This window comes from Macaca nemestrina, chromosome 2, assembly GCF_043159975.1.
Source record: "Macaca nemestrina isolate mMacNem1 chromosome 2, mMacNem.hap1, whole genome shotgun sequence".
NCBI lineage: Eukaryota > Metazoa > Chordata > Mammalia > Primates > Cercopithecidae > Macaca > Macaca nemestrina.
This window is the reverse complement of record NC_092126.1, coordinates 88,193,552-88,215,485: the sequence shown is the minus strand read 5'-3', so window position 1 is coordinate 88,215,485 and position 21,934 is coordinate 88,193,552. Positions and strand designations below refer to the sequence as shown.

Sequence of the window (21,934 nt, the reverse complement as noted above, 5' to 3'; positions counted from 1 at the left end):
TATTTATAAATTTGTAGTATTTCTTATATTTAACAAGAAAAAATTTGTAACATTTCTTCTATAAATACTAATTTTTTAGCTAAATTTACCAAAATGGGTCCTATCCTGTTTGGTTCTTGGCTCAGAGAAGAGAAAATAAACTGATAAGAGACTTAGTAGCAATTGTGAATATCATATGCCACACACATGAAATTCTCAAAATCGTAAAAATAATTGTCGATGTAACTAAATTATAAACTTTTAAATAATGATGTGTTGAGGTTACATTTCTTTTAGAAAATGGTGCAACTCTCCTGAAATATCATCTCAGTGTGCAGATTGTAACACATTTCCTTATTAGTTTTGAGCCTTTTTCCGCAAGAGAAATTCATCCCCAGAATTATATTTTACTTCTTTTACCTCTGAACATAGTATCTATCCAGATAGGTAATGGATAAAGTCTGTAAGGGGTATATCAAAAGATATTTTGTCTAGGGTATCCATGAGTCCTCTGAAATTACAGGCAATTTTAGAAGTATGTTATTATATGCAGTTTTCTGGGAAGAGGGCACATTTCTCAAAGCTGTCAGCACCCTATGTAATGAACACCACTTATATTTTGTTCCCATTCTCATATTCATTCTTTTGTTCGGGACTAGTATATCCTCATTATCAAGCTAGATGCACAAAGAACCAAAGACAAATATAAGACATCATTCATGAACTCAGGTATTTAATTGTGGAATTAAAGAGATGAGACTTTTATTTCTTTCTTTTTATATGGAACAGAATGTATTTATAACTTCTAAGATCCCTTCCAGTGATATAAATCCAAAATTGTGAATCATTATTGGCACACAACAGTGGAGTTAAAAAGAGAGAAAGAACAAACAATATAGGACCTTTGGAACTTTTCACATGGCACTCAGCCAATGGAACCTAACAATTCCAAGCTAGAAGATACCTAAAGCAGGATCCTCCTGTCCAACCTACTCATTTCACACAGGCTCTCTATCTTTTGATTAGTGATTCCAGTCAATGTATGATGTGACTGTCACTATTTGCAATATTAAATCCAAGATTTAACTTTATCCTCCTCAAGTCTGCTGAAGAATGGCTTTGAACTGCATGCCAGCCCAGTGTGCCTGCCACAGTTGGTCCCCACTCCTTCAGGGTTCTGCTGTATTGCCAGAGGCTGCACTGGAGGCTGTGTTTCAGTAACACTTTCAAACTCCTCCTGCCCTGTTTCTAATTACCACTCTTCAACTCTGTACAACACCAATGCTGTTACTTTGCTGCCTTCCCTCCTTTCTGTGCAGCATTGCTTGTCCTGCAGCTGGGGTGATGACTCACTCACTTCCTTGAACTCACCTCCTTCTTCACCTCACCTGACTTGAGAGGTCCCCAAGAGGCTCAGTCCCAGCCAAAGGATAGCACCAATCCTAACTTTACTTCAGGGAAACTCAAGGAAGTCTTGCACTCCTGCTCACACTTTAGTGGGTGGATTTGCCAGAGTTCCTAAACTCTTCACATCAGTTCTGGAACTCAGTTCTTGTTTCTTGTTTTTGTTTTGGTTTTTGGTTTTTGTATTTTTTTCATTCTCTGCTGCTCCTAAATTGATAACCTTCCTGATGCCTCTGTTGCTATAAAACTAGGGTCCTGTTAAATGTTTTATACTTTCCTCACAGGGACTGGGATCTACTGCAGAACCAATGGCAAGGTTGTCCCCAACTCCTATCGCCTTATTCTCATGCAAATCTTGGCCTTTTTTATACCACCCTGCAGCATCTTAATATAGACCCATTTTCTTCAGTAGCCTTTTAAAAAACGTTTGAGATCACTCACTAAAGAGGTAACAATTTAAAATTGAATATGAACCATCACAATGCTTAAAATGGATCAGATTTTTCCCATCACAGGGATTTTCATTCAGGCCATATCTTCCCTTAGGGTCAACTAAACACTAGCGATTTCACTCCTCCATCTCTCTTTTCAAAATAAATCTCTTCCTCCTGTAGCTTCACTCTCAGATTCCCATGATTTCCTAAGGCATGACAGTTTAGTCTTCCACACCAGAACCACACTCCTGACATAGCTTTGTGTATCTAAAAGCTCATTCGTATGCTTTACTAGTATAAAAACTGTAAAAGTTTAGTTTATTCTGTGAAGAAGAAGAACAGAATTGAATTATTAGGCAGCGTTTCCATACATCACTCTCATTGTAGTTTGCTAGGCTCTTACTCGTTATACTAACTTGTCCAAATGAATATCGAATCATTAACCAAAACAGGTTACTTACACCTAATCAGGAACAGAGACTAGTGAAACATCTAATAGTTGTTACACTCAGCATTTCTTTGTTTTTCTTTTAGAAGATGGTGAAAATAGGGCATGCTGAAAATTGTATATCTTTCTCCTGTACTTTATATGATAATAAAGTCAAAGAAACTGTTTTTGTTGTATATTAGTTTGCTAGGGTTGCCATAACAGAAGAATACTGAGTGGGAAGCTTAAACAATAGAAATTTATGTCTTCAAAGTCCTGGAGGCTATAAGTTCAAGATGAAGGTACTGGCAGGGGTGATTTCTTTCCAGGCCTCTCTCCTGGCCTTGTAGATGACCATATTTTCTTCGTGTCTTCATATGGTCCCCCCCATATCTGTCTGTATCCTAATCTCTTTTTATTAGGACACCAGTCATGGTCAATTGGGAAATGCCCCAATGCCCTCATTTCAATTTAATTGCCTCTTTAAAGACTTTCCCCACATACAATCATACTCTGAGGGACTAAGGTTTAGTCAACATATTAATTTTGGAAAGACAACTCAACCAAGAATACCTCTTGACTGAATTTCACATGGATTCCATGGTCAAATAATATTGAGAAATCTTAGTCTGACTCTAAATAGGGCCACCATACCACCTGGTAAGTGCCTATTGTCTTACATAATTACTCAGAGCAACGCCTTTTACTGTCAAAAGAGTCTTCGTTGGTCTGTGTATTATACAGTTACTATAATGTGAGTTTCTTGACTTTGTCTAGTTGTCCCTACTGTAGCCAAAGCTATCCCAGGAACATGAGATATCACTCTGAATAAGGTTACTGAATATTAAACTAGGCTCTGCTTACTCGGTTTAACATTTACTAATGATACTAAAGTTTTCTTGGAATTTTGAAATGACAGAGACTTTCAAAGAGATACCACAGTAACAACTTAAGTGTGTTTGTGGAGCAGGTGAAAAATTTCAATGAGATGTATTCCGGAAATAATTGCCTAAAGCACATTATCTTTGTAGCCTATTGCTTGAAAATGTGCATATCTGTATTATCATAAAAACTGTCACTTTATCATTTTTTTCCAAGATAAAATTGCATTTTCTATTCTGTCACTGAAATGGAAAAATCACCCAAGGGACTGGTTAGAGAAGGCTGTTTAAGAGTTTTGTTCAAATTTGTGTTTAAAAAACACAGATTTTTGAACATGGTTAGCAATGAACTGGAACAGATCATGCTGGGGAAAAGATTAGTTGGGATACACCGATTTTCCAGACTCTAGACTACACCAAAAATTCAATTATAAATCTAATTACAACTTTAATTGTTAAACAATCAACCAGATTATTTTTTGTTGCTGGCTGTTTTATTTCCTGCTGACTCATAAGCAGTTGCACCTGCAGGTGTAAACGTTGCCATCACCATGTGACCTAATCAGCCCTGCCCTTTCCTACTTTCTGTATTACTTTTTACATATCTTAAGCTACAAAATCTGCAAAAGCTGAGACACAAACCATACATTTCTATGTAGGGGCATAAAAGTGGAGAAGGATTTGTAGCAGGAAGGGGAATGGCAGATGCTTCAGGCCAGCAATCCCACAGTAGGTTTGACTGTATAGTAGTAATTCCAGATATTCCTCAAAAATGACTCCGTGGTTAGATACATTTGGGAGATTTTACAGGCTATAGTGCTTTTAGAGACTTGAAAACACATTACAATAGTAATAGCTCTAATAGTTTTATAGTAAAGAAATCTGTAGTGTAGCTTAGTTGGATTCTCCATTTCCTTAACAAATTTACCACAGATACTTCTGTAAATGTTAGCAAATAATGGCCTGAGGAATTAAAGAGAAAGGAAGGGGAAAAAAAGAAGAAAGAAGATTAAGAAAGGCTTTCAGGAGTCCCTGTACCCAAAAGGAAGCAGTGAGGTGTTCAATAATCATATGAAGGGGTATGCATGCATATAAGTCACAATCTTTGTAAATATATAGGTGGTGTCACTGCTCATTACTCAAGTGTCAGGGAAAGTTAATTACCTGACGTGTTTCCAGCAGACAGAGCTCTTTTCACATTTAAAAGAGCTACCAAAGCCTTGCTTTGAATTTATTTAAAAAATAGTCCACATTTATACTCCTCAACTCTAACACTTAGATGATTTGCTCTCAAAAAACATAATATTCCAGTGATTCAATTCTTTTAATTCTCCCTGAAAAATTTAGAACTGAGTGGCTGTTGATAGCAAAATAAAAGTGCAACACAATTTCTCATACAAGATACATCTCTCAAATGAAATGGTATGGTACTGAAATTTACAATGCTAGTAGTTTGAAGTAAATGCAGTAACACTTTAAAGTGGCATTACAAGATTTATTTTTACATACTTAAAATTCAAAAACTCTTCAGAGAATTCTAAAAATAGAAAATGTTTACTTTAGGAGCACTCATCTATGTTTTGGTTCAACACTAAACCATAAAAGAATCCATGAAGCATACCTAACATGTGGTTCTTAGAGTCTGCTTTGTAAATACAGTTTTCAACTGGGAAAAAATACAAACAATTCTCAATTATCAAGATTACGTTCAGATACTATCTCATGGATGATCTATAACCACCAAATTTTGTGAAATATCACACTGTTTTAGACATTTATTTATTCTGCAGCACTCGTCATTCCAATAGAATTTTGCTTGATGATAGAAATTCTCTGTAGGGCCATATTGGCTATTAAACACTTGAAATATAACTAGTATGGCTACATTTTAAATTTTATTTCATTTTAATCAATTTAAAGTTAAACAGCCATAGATGGCTAGCGGCTACCGTATTGGACAGCACAGCTCTAGCCTTTCTAACTCATGACTAAGAATGGAATTAAAGTCAAATTTCCGTGGTAGATTTGGCGAGATTTTGTCCAGATGTTCCACTGTGATGTCCCACCCTGTCAGGAGAGAGCCTGTTGTCTCACCTGCTGTGAGTTCTGTCAGCAGACAGCCTCCAGCTGTTAAGATTTTCACGGTTTGCCTTAGTCATCCAGTCTTCACACAATGGCACACCATTCTAGGGAAGGCACACTTCCGATGACTTATTGCAGAAGGGGCATAGCCACTGGGCCATTTGGACCACCAATGAACAAGTCAGATAGGTCGTATCTTCAGGTGTGGTTTGACTGTTCCAGTAACACAAAGTGGAACACAAAGGGAGTTCCATTTCTCCCTTTGTCCAATCCTGCTTGTGCTCCCTGTTTTCCACAGGTGTTGATCACTAATAAAACCCTTGCAAACCAAACTCTCTCTCAGCACCTGCTTCTGGAGAATGTGATCATTGTCATTCTCTAAGAACTGATATGGAGTGATTTATAGAATAACTTTCAAGTGGGGGGAAAAAAAACCTCCAACAAAGTATGAATGCAAATTTATAGTATGCTGCATTTTATGTAAAATGAAAGGATAAATAACCCATGTTGCTACAAAATGACATGATTTCATTTCTTTGATGGCTGAATAGTATTCCATTGTGCATATATACCACATTTTATTTATCCAAGCACCTTGAAGATAAGCTATCTTGCTTACAGCCACCACCTGGGGCCGAAGCACATGCTCCCTAGCCACCTACCTGTAGCTACTATTACTAAAAGAAGCCCCACCTTCACCAGAAATAGGGCTGCAACACAGCTGCTGCTGCCCCATTCACCTTTGATGGGTGGAACTGGAGGTCAGTATGTTATGTGAAATAAACTAGGCATAGAAATACAAAGATGCATGTTCTTACTCATATGTGGAAGCTAAAAAATAGTTTATATCATGGAGATAGAGAGTAGAATGATAGATACCAGAGGCTGTGGGTAGAGGTGTGGTGGGCACTGGAGGGATGAAGAGAGATTGGTCAGAACTCCTCTTGGTGATCTGAGATCAGATTCACCCAACTTGCCGCCACCACCACAGCTGACATCTACCTGTACACATCTGCAGACCAGAGGACTGGTCCATTGCAGCTACCACCAGTACCAGCACAAAGAGAGGTTTATCCTGCCACTGCTACTGCCATTGTCCACACCATGCCCACTGCCTGGGGTAAAGACATATATAGAATGAAAGTAAAGGGATATATTATTACATATTGATAAAGGGGTCAAGAAAATGTAACAATTGTAAACATACATGCACCCAATACCAGAATGCCCAGCTACATAAAGCATGTATCATTAGATCTAAAGGGAGAAATAGACCCCAGTACAATAATAGTTGGGGACTTCAACACCTCACTCTCAGCAAACAGATAATCTAGACAGAAAATGAACAAACATTGAATTTAAACTGCTCTTTAAAACAAGTGGACCTAACAGACATTGACAGAACATTTCATCCAACAGCTACAGAAAACACATTTTTCTCATCAGCATTTTGAAAATTTTCCATTACAGACTAAATGTTAAGGCACAAAACAAGTCTCAACAAATTGAGAAAAATCAAAATTATAGCCACGTATGGTGACTCACACCTACAATCTCAGCATTTGGGGAGGCCAAGTGGGAGGATTGCTAGAGTCCAGGAGTTTGAGACTAGTCTGGGCAACATAGTGAGACCTTGTCTCTACAAATAATAAAAATATTAGCCAGCCAAGGTGGCAAATCCCTTTGGTCTCAGGTACTTGGGAGGCTGAGGTGGGAGGATCACTCATGCCTTCAAGGTTGAACTGCAGTGTGTCTGTTTTTATAACAATACCATATTGTTTTGTTTACTATATGCTTGTAATAGACTTTGAAATCAGGTACTGTAATGTCTCCAGGTTTCTTCTTTTTGTTCAGGATTGCGTTGGCTATTTGGGCTCTTTTTTGGTTCCCTTCAAATGTTATAACTGTTTTTTCTAATTCTATTTAAAAAATGACATTTATAGGAATTGCATTGAATCTGTAGATTGATTAGGGCAGTTTGGTCATTTTAAGAATACTAATTATTCTGGTCCAGAGCACGAGATGTCTTTCTATTTGTTTGTGTTCTCTTCAGTTTCTTTCATCAGTATTTTGTAGTTTTCTTTGTTGAGGTCTTTAATTTCCTTGGTTAAATTTATTCTTAGGTATTTTTCGAAGCTATCATAAATGGGATTGCCTTTTTGATATTACCTCAGCTCGTTTGTTACTTGTTTATAGAAAGGCTACTGATTTTGTATGTTGACTTTGTATCCTGCAACTCTACTGAATTTATCAGATCTAAGATTTTTGAGTTTTATTAGCTATAAGAACATGTCATCTGTGAAGAGGGACAATTTGACTTCTTGTTTCCAATTTGGATGTCTTTTTATTTCTTTCTTTTGCCTGACTGCTCTGGCTAGGACTTCCGGTACTATGTTGAATAGGAGTGGTGAAAGTGGACGTCCATGTCTTTTTCCAGTTCTTACAAGAAAGGCTGTTAGCTTTTCCCCATTTCATGTGGTATTAAGTATGGATTTGTCACATAGTCTTTATTATATTGAGGTATGTTCCTTTTTAACCGAGTTTGTTCAGAATTTTTATCATGAGGAGTGTTGAATTTACCAGATACTTTCTGTATCCATTGAGGCAGTCATGTTTTTGTCTTTCATTCTATCAATGTTTATTGATTTGCATATGTTGTATCATCTTTCTGATGTACTGTTGAATTTGGTTTGCTAATATTTGGTTGAGGATTTTTTGTGTCTATGTTCACCAGGGATATCGATCTGTAATTTTGTTCTTGTTGCATTCTTGCCTGGTTTTGGTATAAAGGTAAGGCTGGCATGATGAATGAGATACGGAAAATTTCTTCCTCTTCAATTTTTTGGACTAGTTTGAGGAGAACTGGTGTTAATTCTTCTGTGAAAGGTTAGTAGAATTCAGCAGTGAAGCCATCCCACCCCAGGTTTTTTTGTTGTTGTTGGAAGACTTTTTATTACTGATTCAATTTTATTACTTGTTATTGGTATGTCAAGGTTTTCTATTTCTTCCTGATTCAATCTTTGTAGATTGTATGTGACCAAAATTTATCCATTTTCTCTCAGGATTCCAGATTGTTAGTGTATAGTTGTTCCTAATAGCCCCCCTGATCTTTTGTATTTATGTGGTTTCAGTTGTAATGTCTTTTTTCATTTCTGATGTTGTTTATTTGGGTCTTCTCTCATTTTTCTTTGTTGTTCTAATTAGTGGTTTATCTATTTTGTTTATCTTTTCAAAAAGCCAACTTTCTGTTTATTGTTGTTTTGTATTTTTTCAACTCTAGTTCCTTTAGATCTACTCTGATATTTATTATTTATTTCATTCTATTAAGTATAGATTTGTCTTGTTCTTGCTTTTTTAGTTCATTGAGATGGATCATTAGATTGCTTACTTGAAATCTTTGTATTTTTTTTGATATAGGTGTTTTTGCTATGAAATTTCCTCTTAGCACTGCTTTTGCTGAATCTCATAGATTTTGGTATGTTGTGTTTCAATTTTCATTTGTTTTAATATTTTTCCCCTCCTTAACCTGATGGTCATTGAAGAGCATGTTGTTAATTTCCATGTATTTTTATAGCTTCCAAAATTCCTCTTGTTACTGATTTCTAGTTTTATTCCATTGTGGTCTGATGAGATACTTGATATGATTTCATTTTTTTCTTAAGAAAGAGTCTAGGTCTGTAACCAAGGCTGGGGTGAAGTAATGTGATCATGACTCACTACAGTTCAACCTTCAAGGCTCAAGTGATCCTCCCACCTCAGCCTCCCAAGTAGCTGAGACCAAAGGCATCTGCAAAATGAAGCCAGCTACTGCTGTCTTGTTGAAGCAGCCACACAAGGTAAAAAATAAAAAGTGCTACACAATTTTTAAACTAATCATATTGTTGTTTCAATAGCTTCTATATTCATTGCGAGAGAAATATTGGTAAATCTTTTTTTTTTTTTTTGCAGTGATTTTATCATTCTCAGAATTCATCATAGATTTTTGTGGAAACTTTAGTTCTTAAGCAAAACAAACTGATTGTCTCTATTCATTGAGTACATGTTTAATTTAAAGTAGAGTGCTCCCAATACAATAATAAGTAAAAAACATTCTAAATGATGAATTTAGTATATGGCACACTGATTTTTTTATGAACAATAACCACTCAAAAATGTTCTCTGTAGACTATAATCCTAGACATTCAAACAATCAATTGTAAATTTCCCTCTGGGGAGGCAAGAGAACTTATGTCACCCAAATTATTTTTCAAAACAAAATTTAGACTTTCTAAAGGAGCAGTTTGAATTTAAGCAATCTCTTCAACACGTTATGAATAAACTTTCAGAAAAATTTTGCTGCTTAACAATGAGCCACTCCACAAGTGGTTCTAAGAATCAAGTTGAATAATATTACATGTAAATCTGAAGCCTGCACAGCACGTACGAGAACCACCAGGCACTTACAGTGAAATAGTAAGAATTCAGACACTATTTTCCCCAACCAAGTGACAAGGCATTTCATGCTGTGAATATCTAACACTTTGCTTTGACAACTAGGCACATACTTATATTTTCTGCCATTCTAGTCAGGAAATGGTTCAACATTGTCTCAGTTGATTTAGTGCCAACTCAAGTCAGTCTTTCGATATTTGTCCAGGTAACTGGACCAGGAACACCTGGTGATAACTTGTCACAAATTACAGTGATACTCTTTATTCTTTGAATAGTTTTGTTTGGCAGGGGTGATGTTGAACAGACAGTAGATAAACAACACAGAGATCCACTGAATTGTAACGCCGGGAATATTAAATAAACTGTTTCATTTGATACATTTCAGTAGAATAGAACCACTGAAAAGACTTTTCTCTCCGGAATTTAAAACAAATAAAAAGGAAAAAAAAAAAAAAAAAAGATTGTAGCAGAAAACCAGAGAGAGGGACATAGATACAAAGCTTTAAATCAGGATGGATTTCTGAAAGTGGTATATAATGAAATTCAAGTCTAAGTCAAGACAAACAATTAACTGGTAGTAAACAGATTACCAGTTACCTGGAGGTGTTAGTAAAATTAAAATCAACACTGTAGCCAATACAGAATTCAGAAGATGAATTATTAAAGAGAGTATATGGAAGAAAGGATTTGTTATTCCTAACACTATTTTCAGTTCTTCAGATTTCAGACAATCTTACCACTTAGAAATTCGGAAAGGGTTTTCTTTTTCATGTTTCAACATAGACCAAATGGAATACTCCTTAAAGATACATATTTCTTACTTTCTTATTTTTTATGCTTACCTCGTATCTTTCTGATTTTCTGTTTGTTTTGGGTCTTACCCCATGTAGCTGATTTATGATTTTAGGCCAAATACAACTCCAACTGCAACCTATCACTGGGATTATAATTATGACTAGATATGTAAATATCAGTTTGTATGCTCCATTTACCTGAGTCTTTGGCTAAAATGCAGGATTCTTGTGCTTCTAAATTGAGAATTGATATTTGCTATATAAACACTGAAGTCTCTTAGAATTCCAGAAATATATGGTCCTAGGAAATCAGATTTGTTTGGATCATAGTTTAGTGTAGTTGAAATACTTATAGCAAGTTGGTGAAACCAGTCATAGGGGGTCAGAATATGCCACCTGCAAATATGTCACTTTAGCATAAAGATTACTTTGAGCTGAAGATAACTGAGAAACAGAAGATGCTCCCAGTGCCTTACAAAACCCTCTCTGCCTCCCCTGCAATTTACAAAAAGTCAGGGTTAGACTTTTAATGGAGACTCTTATTAACCTAGAGGGGCAGAGGAAAAGGAACTACGTAACAAACCTTACTCAAACAAAACTTTTATCTTTATTAATTTCCACCCATATATTTTTCTTCCTATAGTTCACTACCCCTGAAAGGCTAAATCTCTTTTCCTTTGTCTTGTTACTTCTCTATATATTTATTCTAAATATCTTTATATTTTCTTAAGATATTATATAAGAGCTAAGTTCTAACAACCCCGAGTTACCAATCATTGAATTTCTCCTACATGTATGCGTGCTGGATTTTAATTTATGTAAATTTTACCTTGAAAAATACTGATGTTGTGGGGATGTGAGGGAATGTACAGATAAAAAACAAAAATGATAGAAAGGTAGACAGTCAATAAAGCTGGATGAGGCATATGGAATGTTCATTAAATGACTGTGTTTACTTTGTTTATATTAAAAACCAAACAAAGTTAAAAACTACCTCCTTGTATTTTGGGTTGTTCTAAATTACTTCTTTACAGCTTATCACCCTTAAATTGGTGAATAAAACAAAGTTCTTAAATTGAAAAAAGTTAGTTTTAGATTAGTCCCTCTAATAACCATTTCCTATGATTTGGATGTGGACCCCACAGGTCATGTGTTGGAAACACATGAAACACATGTTCAACCATGTTGAAAGGTGCGAGCTTTTAGAGGCGATTGGATCATAAAGTGTTCTCACGCATGTATTAATGTTGTTATCATGAGAGTAGGCTTGTTATTTTGAGGGGCATGCTATAAAATGAGTTTGGCCCTTTCTTGCTCTCATGGATGCTCACTCTCTCACCATTCTGCCTTCCACCACCGGATGAACTGATTAAAGCCCTTGCCAGATGTGAGCCCCTTGACCTTGGACGGACCAGCCTCCTGAACTGTAAGAAACAAATATCTGCTTTTAAAAAATTACTCAGTTTCAGGTACTCCATGATAGCAACACAGAATGGACTAAGAAAATTGAAACCAGAAGTGTGGTTTTTGCTATAACAAATTCCTAGAAACATGGAAGCAGCTTTGGAAATGGATAATGGGTAGAGGCTGGAAGAACTTAAAAGGAACAGGCCAGAAAAAGCCTAAATCGTTGTAAGCAAATCTAGGATTATTAACAGCAATTCTGGTGAGGTCTTTAAAAAAAAGACAAGAGCTGTAGGGAAGCCTGTATCTTCCTAGATATTACTTAAATGGTCATGACCAGAATGTTAATAGAAAGATGGAGAGTAACGGCCATTCTGATAAAGTCTCAGGCAGAAATGAGGAACAATGTGCTGGAAACTGAAGTAAATAAAGGACATCGTTGTTACAAAGTGACAACGGATTTGACTGAATTGTGTCCATGACCTAGGGCTTTATGGAAGGTAGAATTTTAAAAACAATAAACTAAGTTATCTGGCAGAAGAATATATCTAAGCAGCAAAGTGTTCAAGGTGCTACGTGGCTTCTTTTGACTGTTTACAGTAAAATGAAAGAAGTGAAAAATGTTTTTAAATGGAATTTTTAATTAAAAGAGAAGTAGAACAGAAAAATTTGGAAAATTGCAACCTTGTCATGTAAAGAATGAAAAAGTATGTTTACGAGAAGAAAGTAAGGGTGCTGCTGTTTGATAAGAACATTAGCATGGATAAAAAGAAGCCAGACGCTATTTGTTAAGGTGATGGCAGAATAAAACCATTTCAGAGATTCTATACATACTAAACTTGCAACCATTTTAGGAAGTTTAGATTATTTTAGAATAAAAAGTAGAAAAAAAGCATGTTGAAACTTCTTACAACTCTGACCAACACTTGCTACCCATGACTGAATTCTGCATTTATGAAATGACCGGGGGCAAGGAAATGCTGAGTAATGGTGCCAACTGAACAACTTATCAGCTTAAGGTAGAGCACTCATACAGAGCCTCTCTCTGGTAGCACTGCAGTCCATTGACTTGCCACAGTGAGTTAACTGCCAAACGCAGCTTCCTGAAGCTGAGCAATTACAATGCAGAACAGTGAGTGTATTTGCAAATGAGAGAGCTGACTGGTGTTTTGGGTGATGTCTAGAAATTGTAGATAGATGCCTACTAATTCTAATTTAAAATTGTAATGCTAAGACATGGGACTGCACAAAGTACAGATCAGTGAGATCTCGGAGTAATTTTACATGGATTATTAAAGGAATACTTTTGTAGCATATAGAAGAAAAATCAATAATCAGTAGATGCAACAAAATTCATAGGTTATAATTCTCATATGTGATTCAATTTGCTTCCTTCTTGGAAAAAGGTGCTAATTAATTGGTAAAGTTAACAATGAGAGAATAGGCAGCTGGATTTGAGTAAGAGAACTAGTAAATTCTTTTGTGATCTTTTTTGGGGAAAAATATTGGCAGAACACATTAATAATTACATACTTTTTGGATCAGTTTAATTATTGACTGAAGGGTCATGGTTAATGGGTCAGTATCACCCTGGAAGAAGATTCAAAGAGCTTTTTCCTCAGCCAAGTTGAATGAACAGAATATTCGTCAATGACACATTGGACAGAAATTCAATGATGCGGTGAGCATCTGCCCAAATCACAGTTGTTTTCTCTCTTCCACATGATCCCTACTAGCATGAACACAGCTATCTAGCAAAAAGAAAGATATTTGCTGCAAAGTAGCCACCTCTATACTTCCAGTGATGGCCAAAACAATGAGATCCCTTCTCTTAAGACAGCCAGAAAAGCATATTAAATCCATTCTTCTCTAGCATCTTTTCTTACTACTTTACTCACCTAACTTGATCATGAGTACCTCTAGACCCAGGACTGAAAGTTATTACAGCTGCACCAAAGCAGCAGACATTTCATGCTCCTGGGTATTTGTACACGCCATTGGCTTACCTGGAGTGCCTACCACTCCTGGTGTTAATTTGTCTTATCAGTCAATCCACAATAAAACATAAAATACATTTCTATCTGTTCATACTGTAATTTGTTGAGATAAAAATACATTATAGTATAAATCCAATTTATACCAACAAATTGATAGTCTATAATTTTGAGAATATGAAAAATAAATTGCTTTTTTAAAAAATAAGATGGGATGATAAGAATTATTTGACATCACTATTCCCGATAGGTAGCATTTACTTATAAATTGCAAACTTGTAATGCTAACTTACAAGTATAATAATGATGAACAACAAACTTACCAACACTTGGGTAACCAGGCGTAGAAGGGTCTCCTCCCGGATTCAGTGACACCATGAAGGTATCATGGCTAGGATTCACAGTCTTTGGCAAATCACAAGGATCAATATACAGAAGAACACCTCCAAATCCAGCCTTTTCCAATAAGGAAAGCTAAAAGAGGGAAGCAAGCTATTAAAAATATTATCATGCACAGTAAAAGTTCATATTGTGCCATTTTGCCAGTGTGGCTATGATACGATGACTCTTTTTCCTGTTTTTGTTTTTTTTCTTTTAAAATAAGCAGATATTTCAGATTTCTATCAAGCCCAGAAGATTTTTCTACTGGCCTTTTTCCCCCCTCTTTTCTATTTCTCCTGTTTTTCTCTATCTCTACCAGCATTGCTATAATGTCTATATTTTATTTCAATTGTCTATTCATGGAATTCCTCACTGTCTGATTCTTTACTAAGTGGATTTTAACTTTCTACTTTTTTGGATTAATAGAGGATCTACCACACACAAGGTTCTTCTTTTAAAAGAAGAGTTGTCGCGACCATTATGCCTTTCCCTAAAGCAGAAATCACCTGAAGTACTGTAACATATCTTTTTTCCAGTGTTGAGCCTGTCACACCAGTCATTAAAATGTTGAAATACTGTCACACTGTTTAGAAAATAGCCACTGTCGTGAACCTCCTGACAGCTCCCGGTATACTAGTCATCTTGGTCTCTGCCTGGAGGTACCAGCCAGATCTCCCAGATATAGCAACTGAAAAATTTACATGTAACCTTATGGGGGTCTCCTTATGAAAGATCAGCCCTTGTCCTGCCCCTGTCATTAAATGTTTTGAAAATAGACCGTGTCATTTGAGACATATTTAATGTAAAGATTCTTCTCTGTTCTGTGGTAAGTACACAATAGATAAGTATGATGGAACGGACGAACTTGACAATATACCGAGTTTCTTTTTATTTTAACTCTTTAAATTGATTTTTTTTTGGTAAAGATCTTATTCATTTTAGTCATGTTAGTATGATCTACCTGATACGAAAGCAATAATCATGATTTGCTAATTCTATTAGTTTTTCATGAGAGAGGAAAAGTAATTAGAGAACATAGAGATAATAAAGAGAATATGACTAAAGGTCATGTTCAATACAGGCAGTCACTGCTCATTGTGTGACTTTAGTTAACACCCATACTTCACTCCCCAGTTACTGCTTATGTTGCTTATTGACTTTTGCAGTGGAGTAAGCAAGGCAGCACCCACTCGCTGAGGACAGGGATTGTGCTTATCTTCTCTATCATTGTACACCTTGCACTTAGCAGGTTTTCAAGAGTATTGCTAAATGAGAGAATGAATGAGACAGATGCAGGCTAGGCACAACTATTTTTATTTTTATTTTTTGAAACACAGTCTCGCTCTGCCGCCCACGCTGGATTGCAATGGTGCAATCTTGACTCACCACAACCTCCACCTCCCAAGTTGAAGTCATTCTCCTGCCTCAGACTCCCAAGTAGCTGGGATTACAGGCGTGCACTACCATGCATGGCTAATTTTTGTATTGTTAGTAGATACGGGCTTTCACCATGTTGGCCAGGCTGGTCTCAAATTCCTGACCCCAAATGATACTCCCGCCTCAGCCTCCCAAAGGGCTGGGATTACAGGTGTGAGCCACTGTGCCCTGCCCAGCAATTCTTAAAGAAAGGAGAGCCCCGAGAAAATATTTGGGAAGCCCTCCTATTAGGAAAAATAAAACATAATTGCATATATAGCATGATTTTAAAACAATGTGCCAAAAATAGAAACAGATATAGAATTTAAGTATGCCACAATAATGCCATTTTTTTCTAGTCCTTTAAAAATCTTCTTCCAATTTTTGGTGTAATGAACAGCATACATTGCTTTTATGATTAAATAAACTAACATTGAGAACCTAAGTAAAACAGAAATGACTCAGTTGTCTTCTATAACAACCACTCATATCAGACTTTTGTTATTATTTTCCTCTCAGTGTTTTAGTAGAAAGGAGGGAAGATATAAAGGAAAAATGGGGAATGAGAAACGGAAAAGGAGCAAAGAATGTGTGAATGACATTTAAGATGTACTCTTCAAATCCTCACCCCCACCCATGTGGGGGAGGGGGAGTTTAATGTTTACATGCAGAAATAGCTATTCTTGAAAAGAATAATCAATTGAATGATTTTGAATGTTTGCTTACTATAGAATAATATATAAAATATAATAGACTATAACTCAGCAATTAAAAGGGAAACATGGATGAATCTCAAAAGCATCATGCTAAATGAAAGAAGCCAGATTAAGAAAGCTGCTTCCTGTATAATTCCATGTTCATGACATTCTTGAAAAGTTGAAACCCTAAGAACAGAAATCAGATCAGTGATTGTTAGAGAGCGGTTGGGGAGAGTGGTTTAATTACAAAGGTGAGGAGGCAATTTTGAGGGTGATGGAAATATTCTGTATCTTGATTGTAGTGGTTGTCACATTCATCATATATCATACACACATCACCTTAAAATGGTAGATTTTACTGTATGTAAAATATCCCTCAATAAACAAGAAAAAAATCTGTAAATAAATGAATGTACCTACTGCAAAATGTTAAGAGTGGCATTCTGTAGATGGGAATAGTACTTGTTCATTTTTATATCTTCTTTCAGTATTCTGTATAACTTTTTAAATAAATAAAAATTAATAAAAGTTTTTTGAGGGAAACAAATAAAAAAAAACTTTCCTGGACAGCAAGTTTCTAAATATTAAAAAATTACCTTTTATTACTAAAGCAATTCGTGATCATTACAGAGAAAAACATGTAGGCAAAGGAAAAAAAAAGTCCCATCATTTTATCTGTCAAGAAATAGTTAATGTTAACTTGTTGGGGTGTCTAGACCCTTTTACTTGGGTTTACGAACATACATACATACACTAACAAAGTAAAACCACATCATAAATGCTTCTTTGCAATCTCTTTTCATTTGCTTATCAGTATATAATAAACATTTGTCTATGTTGATAAATACAATTTTATATAATTTAAATCACCATATACTGTTAAATATACATATATACAATATAAATACTACTATATAGACAGGCATAAATATTATTTAACCAATCCCTGACTGTTGGTCATATAACAATTGTTAATTGTTAATTTGTTAATTACAATAATTTTAAACTCTTTAATTTCTAATTTTTCAATATTATATGCAATAAACATGCTTGTAGCAAAATCTCTGCAAAAATATCTATTTTCATGAAATAAATTTCCACAGGTGGAATTCCCAGGTCAAATCATTCATTTTTATGATTTTTGATAAGCTATTTTCCCTTTAGAGGAGCTAATAAGTTATAGTCTTACTAGCTATATATGGTTTTGCTTCTCTTTACTCTCACCAACAATTATTTCTTTTTAAGCAATATTTACCAAGGTACCCAAAAATAATTTGCCAAAAACACATGCTTTAATTACAAGTCAAGTTAAACCTATTTCTGTATGATTCTGGCTATTTGCATATTTTTTTGAGAATTACTTGCTTGTGAAAAACTATTTTTAAGATTTCTGGCCACTTATCCATCTACAACAACATATTGGTTGTCACTTTTTTGAAAGTAAAACATTGGAATTGGGATATGGAGAGAAGTAGGACAAGGTCTGTGAACATCTAAGGAAGTTCAGTTTACCAGCGGGATGGCCAAAAATTCCCTTCTTGAGTGCTACCTCCAATTCACTGGGAAAGAACAGCTGTCTAGGGAGGGATTGTGAGGCCAGGTTCAGGATCATTGCAAAAGTGGTTCTATGAGTGATGCTTCCACAAGCAGAAGAAAGGGATGTGGGAATCCACATTTTCTTTGTCTTTTTGTTGTTGTTGTTGTTGTTGTTGTTGTTAATGTGCTAATCCTCCTTTAGTGGGATAGTCAAAATTACCTCAAAAATTCCTTCTGTAAAGGTAAGTACAATAACTATTTGACTGTTTAATGTTCATGAAACCTAGTGTTTTAGATCTAAGTCAAAAAGAATATGCTAGAATGGCCAGTTGTGTCTCTTCTGAGTATATTTGGTAATATGTTTTGACCCCTTTTATAATCAATATAGAACATGAATTTGTCTATAGCTGATGGCCTGTAATGAAGCAACAGGGTATAATCATACACTATTTTTGGCTAGAGTTGATTACTCACCCACAGCCCTGAAGGAATAGAGCCCAATATGTGATTTAGCTCCCTCTTCCATTGTCTGCCTGCAATGGTTTGACCTGAGGTAGAAACACCTGTTCAATGTTGTCAAATTTGGTCCCTGGCACCATCTGTCACTGGCCATCTTAGAGCTCTTCATTTAGAAATAAAGACACTTAATTTCAGAAATTATCTATTTTTGGATTTCCAGTGAAGTTGGAAAAAAAAAAAAAAAGACAATGCCTAAACCAAACCAAATGAGAAGTGTTCCTCTGCATTGTTAACTACATTTTGAACATACTGAGGTTGGGGTTGTCTAAAATGTTTAGAAAAAATATGCTACTCTGGAAGGATTGTATTTTTAAAAATACATTCAAAGACAAGCCTGCATAAAAGGGGTGAAGCCTACTGTCTCTGGGATATCTGCTTCAGCTGGTGGAAGATTGTCCCTTGGCACACGAAAAAGTATTTAGTCCTGCTCACTACCTCTTATGGTTTGAGATAGCTTAAGATATAGAATGATGACTACATGGAGGTCTAATTCCTGAAAAATGGGGTCAAGTCTTAGGCCAAGATTTCCTGACGTTGAACTTCAACTATCCCTGACTTCTCTCTCTCAAATATCTATATGTGATAGGCTGGGGGGTCCTTTGCCATGCTCAACCACGTAACCACCTTGCTCAGGGTTTAGAAACTATGAGCCTTTTGACGGAAACTGTGTACAAAAAAGGAGCAGACAGTCAGAGAAAATGTAGATGAGGGTGGGTGAAAAAGGGAATACTGTGCACATACTCCAGGTTCCACTGTACTCCTTTTACTTGAACTGGGTAAGATTTTCCTCCCTTTCTTTGACAAGGCTTCTGTTACTTGAAAATATATCAATCATAACCAAGAGAGGTAAAAAATCATTATGTAAAACAATTCAGAAATTTGGTTCCAACCTTGACACTAAATAGCTATGTGACAACTTATATAAATTTTCTATGCCTTGGTTTCATCATCCACAGAATGCAAAGATTGAATTATATTGTTCCCAAAGATCCTTTCTGCTCTAAATGCAAAACCATGTCGTCTAACCCAATGATTTTGTTAAATGTTTATAAAGACACACTAATTGCATTTTAAAATATAGGGCCATATATGAAATCTACTTTTAAACTATTGGTGAGGAATATATTCTCCCCCAAACTCACCAAAATTTCTATTGTTAAAAAAACCTTAAAATAGTGTTATGATGTGGTTTATGAGAATATATAGTATGAATATTTTAATTTTGCATTTAACTTCTTTTAGCCACAATATAAAGAAAACTGAAATATTTAGAATCTACACATTAAAATTCTTCTGAGTAAATAAACTATTCCTTTCTTCCTTTTCAGCTCTAACTTAATATTATACTAGAAAATGCTAATTTTATTTTTCAAAACTATTTCACAGTATTTATAGCCTAAAATATGCTGCTGCATGTATATGACAATTGCATAATCATGTAGGGTTAAATGAACACTGTTTACACAGCTTTCAACATTCTGTTTATAGTGCGAATATTTCTACCCTAAAAGTTCTTCAAAAAGTATTTTATTCCCAGGAGAGAAGTTAAATATTACATAAATTTATTAACATTTTTATTCAAAATGTCCATTACTGATAATTACTAATCCTTCCATAGTTAATTATTCTTCCTTAAAAATATACATATATATTTCAAATTACATTTTCAATGAATATAGGTATCATTAAACAAACCTCCTTTACATATGCCTCCACCCTCTCTTATTTAGCTCAAAGAAACACTAAGTGCTTAACTCAATGTAATCCTTGTCCAGGTTTTCATAGGTGCTAACATCCCAACATGAGCAACATAGGCACCTGATATAGGGTGCTAGACTAGCAACTGAGAAATAGTCCATAGTCATCCTGTGACACTTTTCAGTTTCTATACACAAGGTCAGTCAACTCCCATCAAGCTACATTATAGCTCCATCACCAACAATAACAAAGAATGCATCATTGGAAGTATTTGTATGCCCACAGTGCACCAAGTGAAAGTGTATTTTGTTTTTCTCCCCAGCAAGTAGAAAGGATTTGGTAGGTAACTTCAGTAGCACTAGATTGTGACTGGCTTGAAGCAGAAACTTTATAGCTTCATGTTTTCTACCCAATGCCTCATAGAGTGCCTAGCACAAAATAATATTTCTATTGTTGTCGAGTTGATGAATAAATTATGATATGTATCCAGTAACGAATGAATGAAAAAAATAATGTATATGGTACAAGTGTATTACATGAATGCTATTTTGCTTGACTGCTAACACCTACTGGCAAGAAAACTTATACAACATATTTTGTTGTGGCATCTGATCTAACTATATATAATATATAGTTAGATATATATAGTTAGATATATAGTTAGATATATATATAATTACATATATAGTTAGAACTATATATACATATTATACTAGAAAATGCTAATTTTACTTTTCAAAACTATTTCACAGTATGTATAGCCTCTCTCTCTCTTTCATATATATATAGAGTTAGAATGTGAAGGGAAGTATTAAGCCAGCTTGTTCTTGAAATTTGATACACAATACATTTAATTAAATGTGCTATGCTCTCTCTTTATCCTTCTGTAAAAATATATAATTAAAAATAGGTTTATTTTATTTTGATTTTTGTTTTGTTTTGTTATCTAAGAGTAGAGATGAAGAAAGTGGCGGAGACTAGCCCAATGAAGTTTGAATGCGTAATTTTATCTTGCAGACATATTTTTATAAATAAAATATTTTTGGCCAACTGCAAGGTGGCTGATTCCATATTTCTTGCAGGGCACCATACTAACACATTCTTTTGATGTATAGTATATAAACCTATAGGTCCTATGAATTGCCAAATAATCAGCTCTGAAATAAACAGTACTAGCAATATATGGGCAGGACATGGCAGTAACATTTTGTTATTCAAGGAAAATTAATGCCAGGAAAGTAAGAGAGAAAGGACACTTTTCACTTTTCTTTTTTTATATATATATATTTTTGAGACAAAGTCTCGCTCTGTTGCACAGGCTGGAGTGCAGTGGCACAATCTTGGCTTACTGCAGCCTCCGCCTCCCGGGTTCAAACAATTCTCCTGCCTCAGCCTTCCAAGCAGCTGGAACTACAGGTGCGCCACCACTCCCGGCTAATTTTTTATTTTTAGTAGACACGTGGTTTTACCATGTTAGCCAGGATGGTCTTGATCTCCTGACCTCATGATCCGCTTTCCTCGGCCTCCCAAAGTGCTGGGATTACAGGTGTGAGCCACCGTGCCCGACTCACTTTTCTGATTCCTACTACCCAACTTCTCTTCTTATTAACCTCTATTGTTGCTTTTAACCAAAACATATTTTCTCGTCCAGAAGGAGGATGCTGCTATTGTCATTTGGGCAGTCTACTTATTCACAGTGTCTAGCAAGGGAATAGTAGTTGAATTCCACTGGTAGGATTTCATCCATTCACAGATGCTCCTAAATTGTCTACTCATCCTTTTAAGCCACTAAAATGTTATCTTGATCTTTTTACTTTTGCTGGTCAGAATATATGGCATCCTGAACTACCACCTGG

The 21,934-nt window shown here is 35.5% G+C and overlaps 1 protein-coding gene across 10 annotated transcripts in view; it reads right to left on the bottom strand.

The window, feature by feature from the left end:
- LOC105489997 (N-acetylated alpha-linked acidic dipeptidase like 2) overlaps positions 1–21,934 on the bottom strand; it is a 1,462,458-nt gene that overhangs the window by 486,437 nt on the left and 954,087 nt on the right. For all 10 annotated transcript variants that reach the window (XM_071091264.1, XM_071091263.1, XM_071091268.1 and 7 more), the window contains one exon: positions 14,154–14,304. In XM_071091264.1, the coding sequence (XP_070947365.1) occupies positions 14,154–14,304 (151 nt within the window). The remainder of the gene's footprint in view (positions 1–14,153; positions 14,305–21,934) is intronic.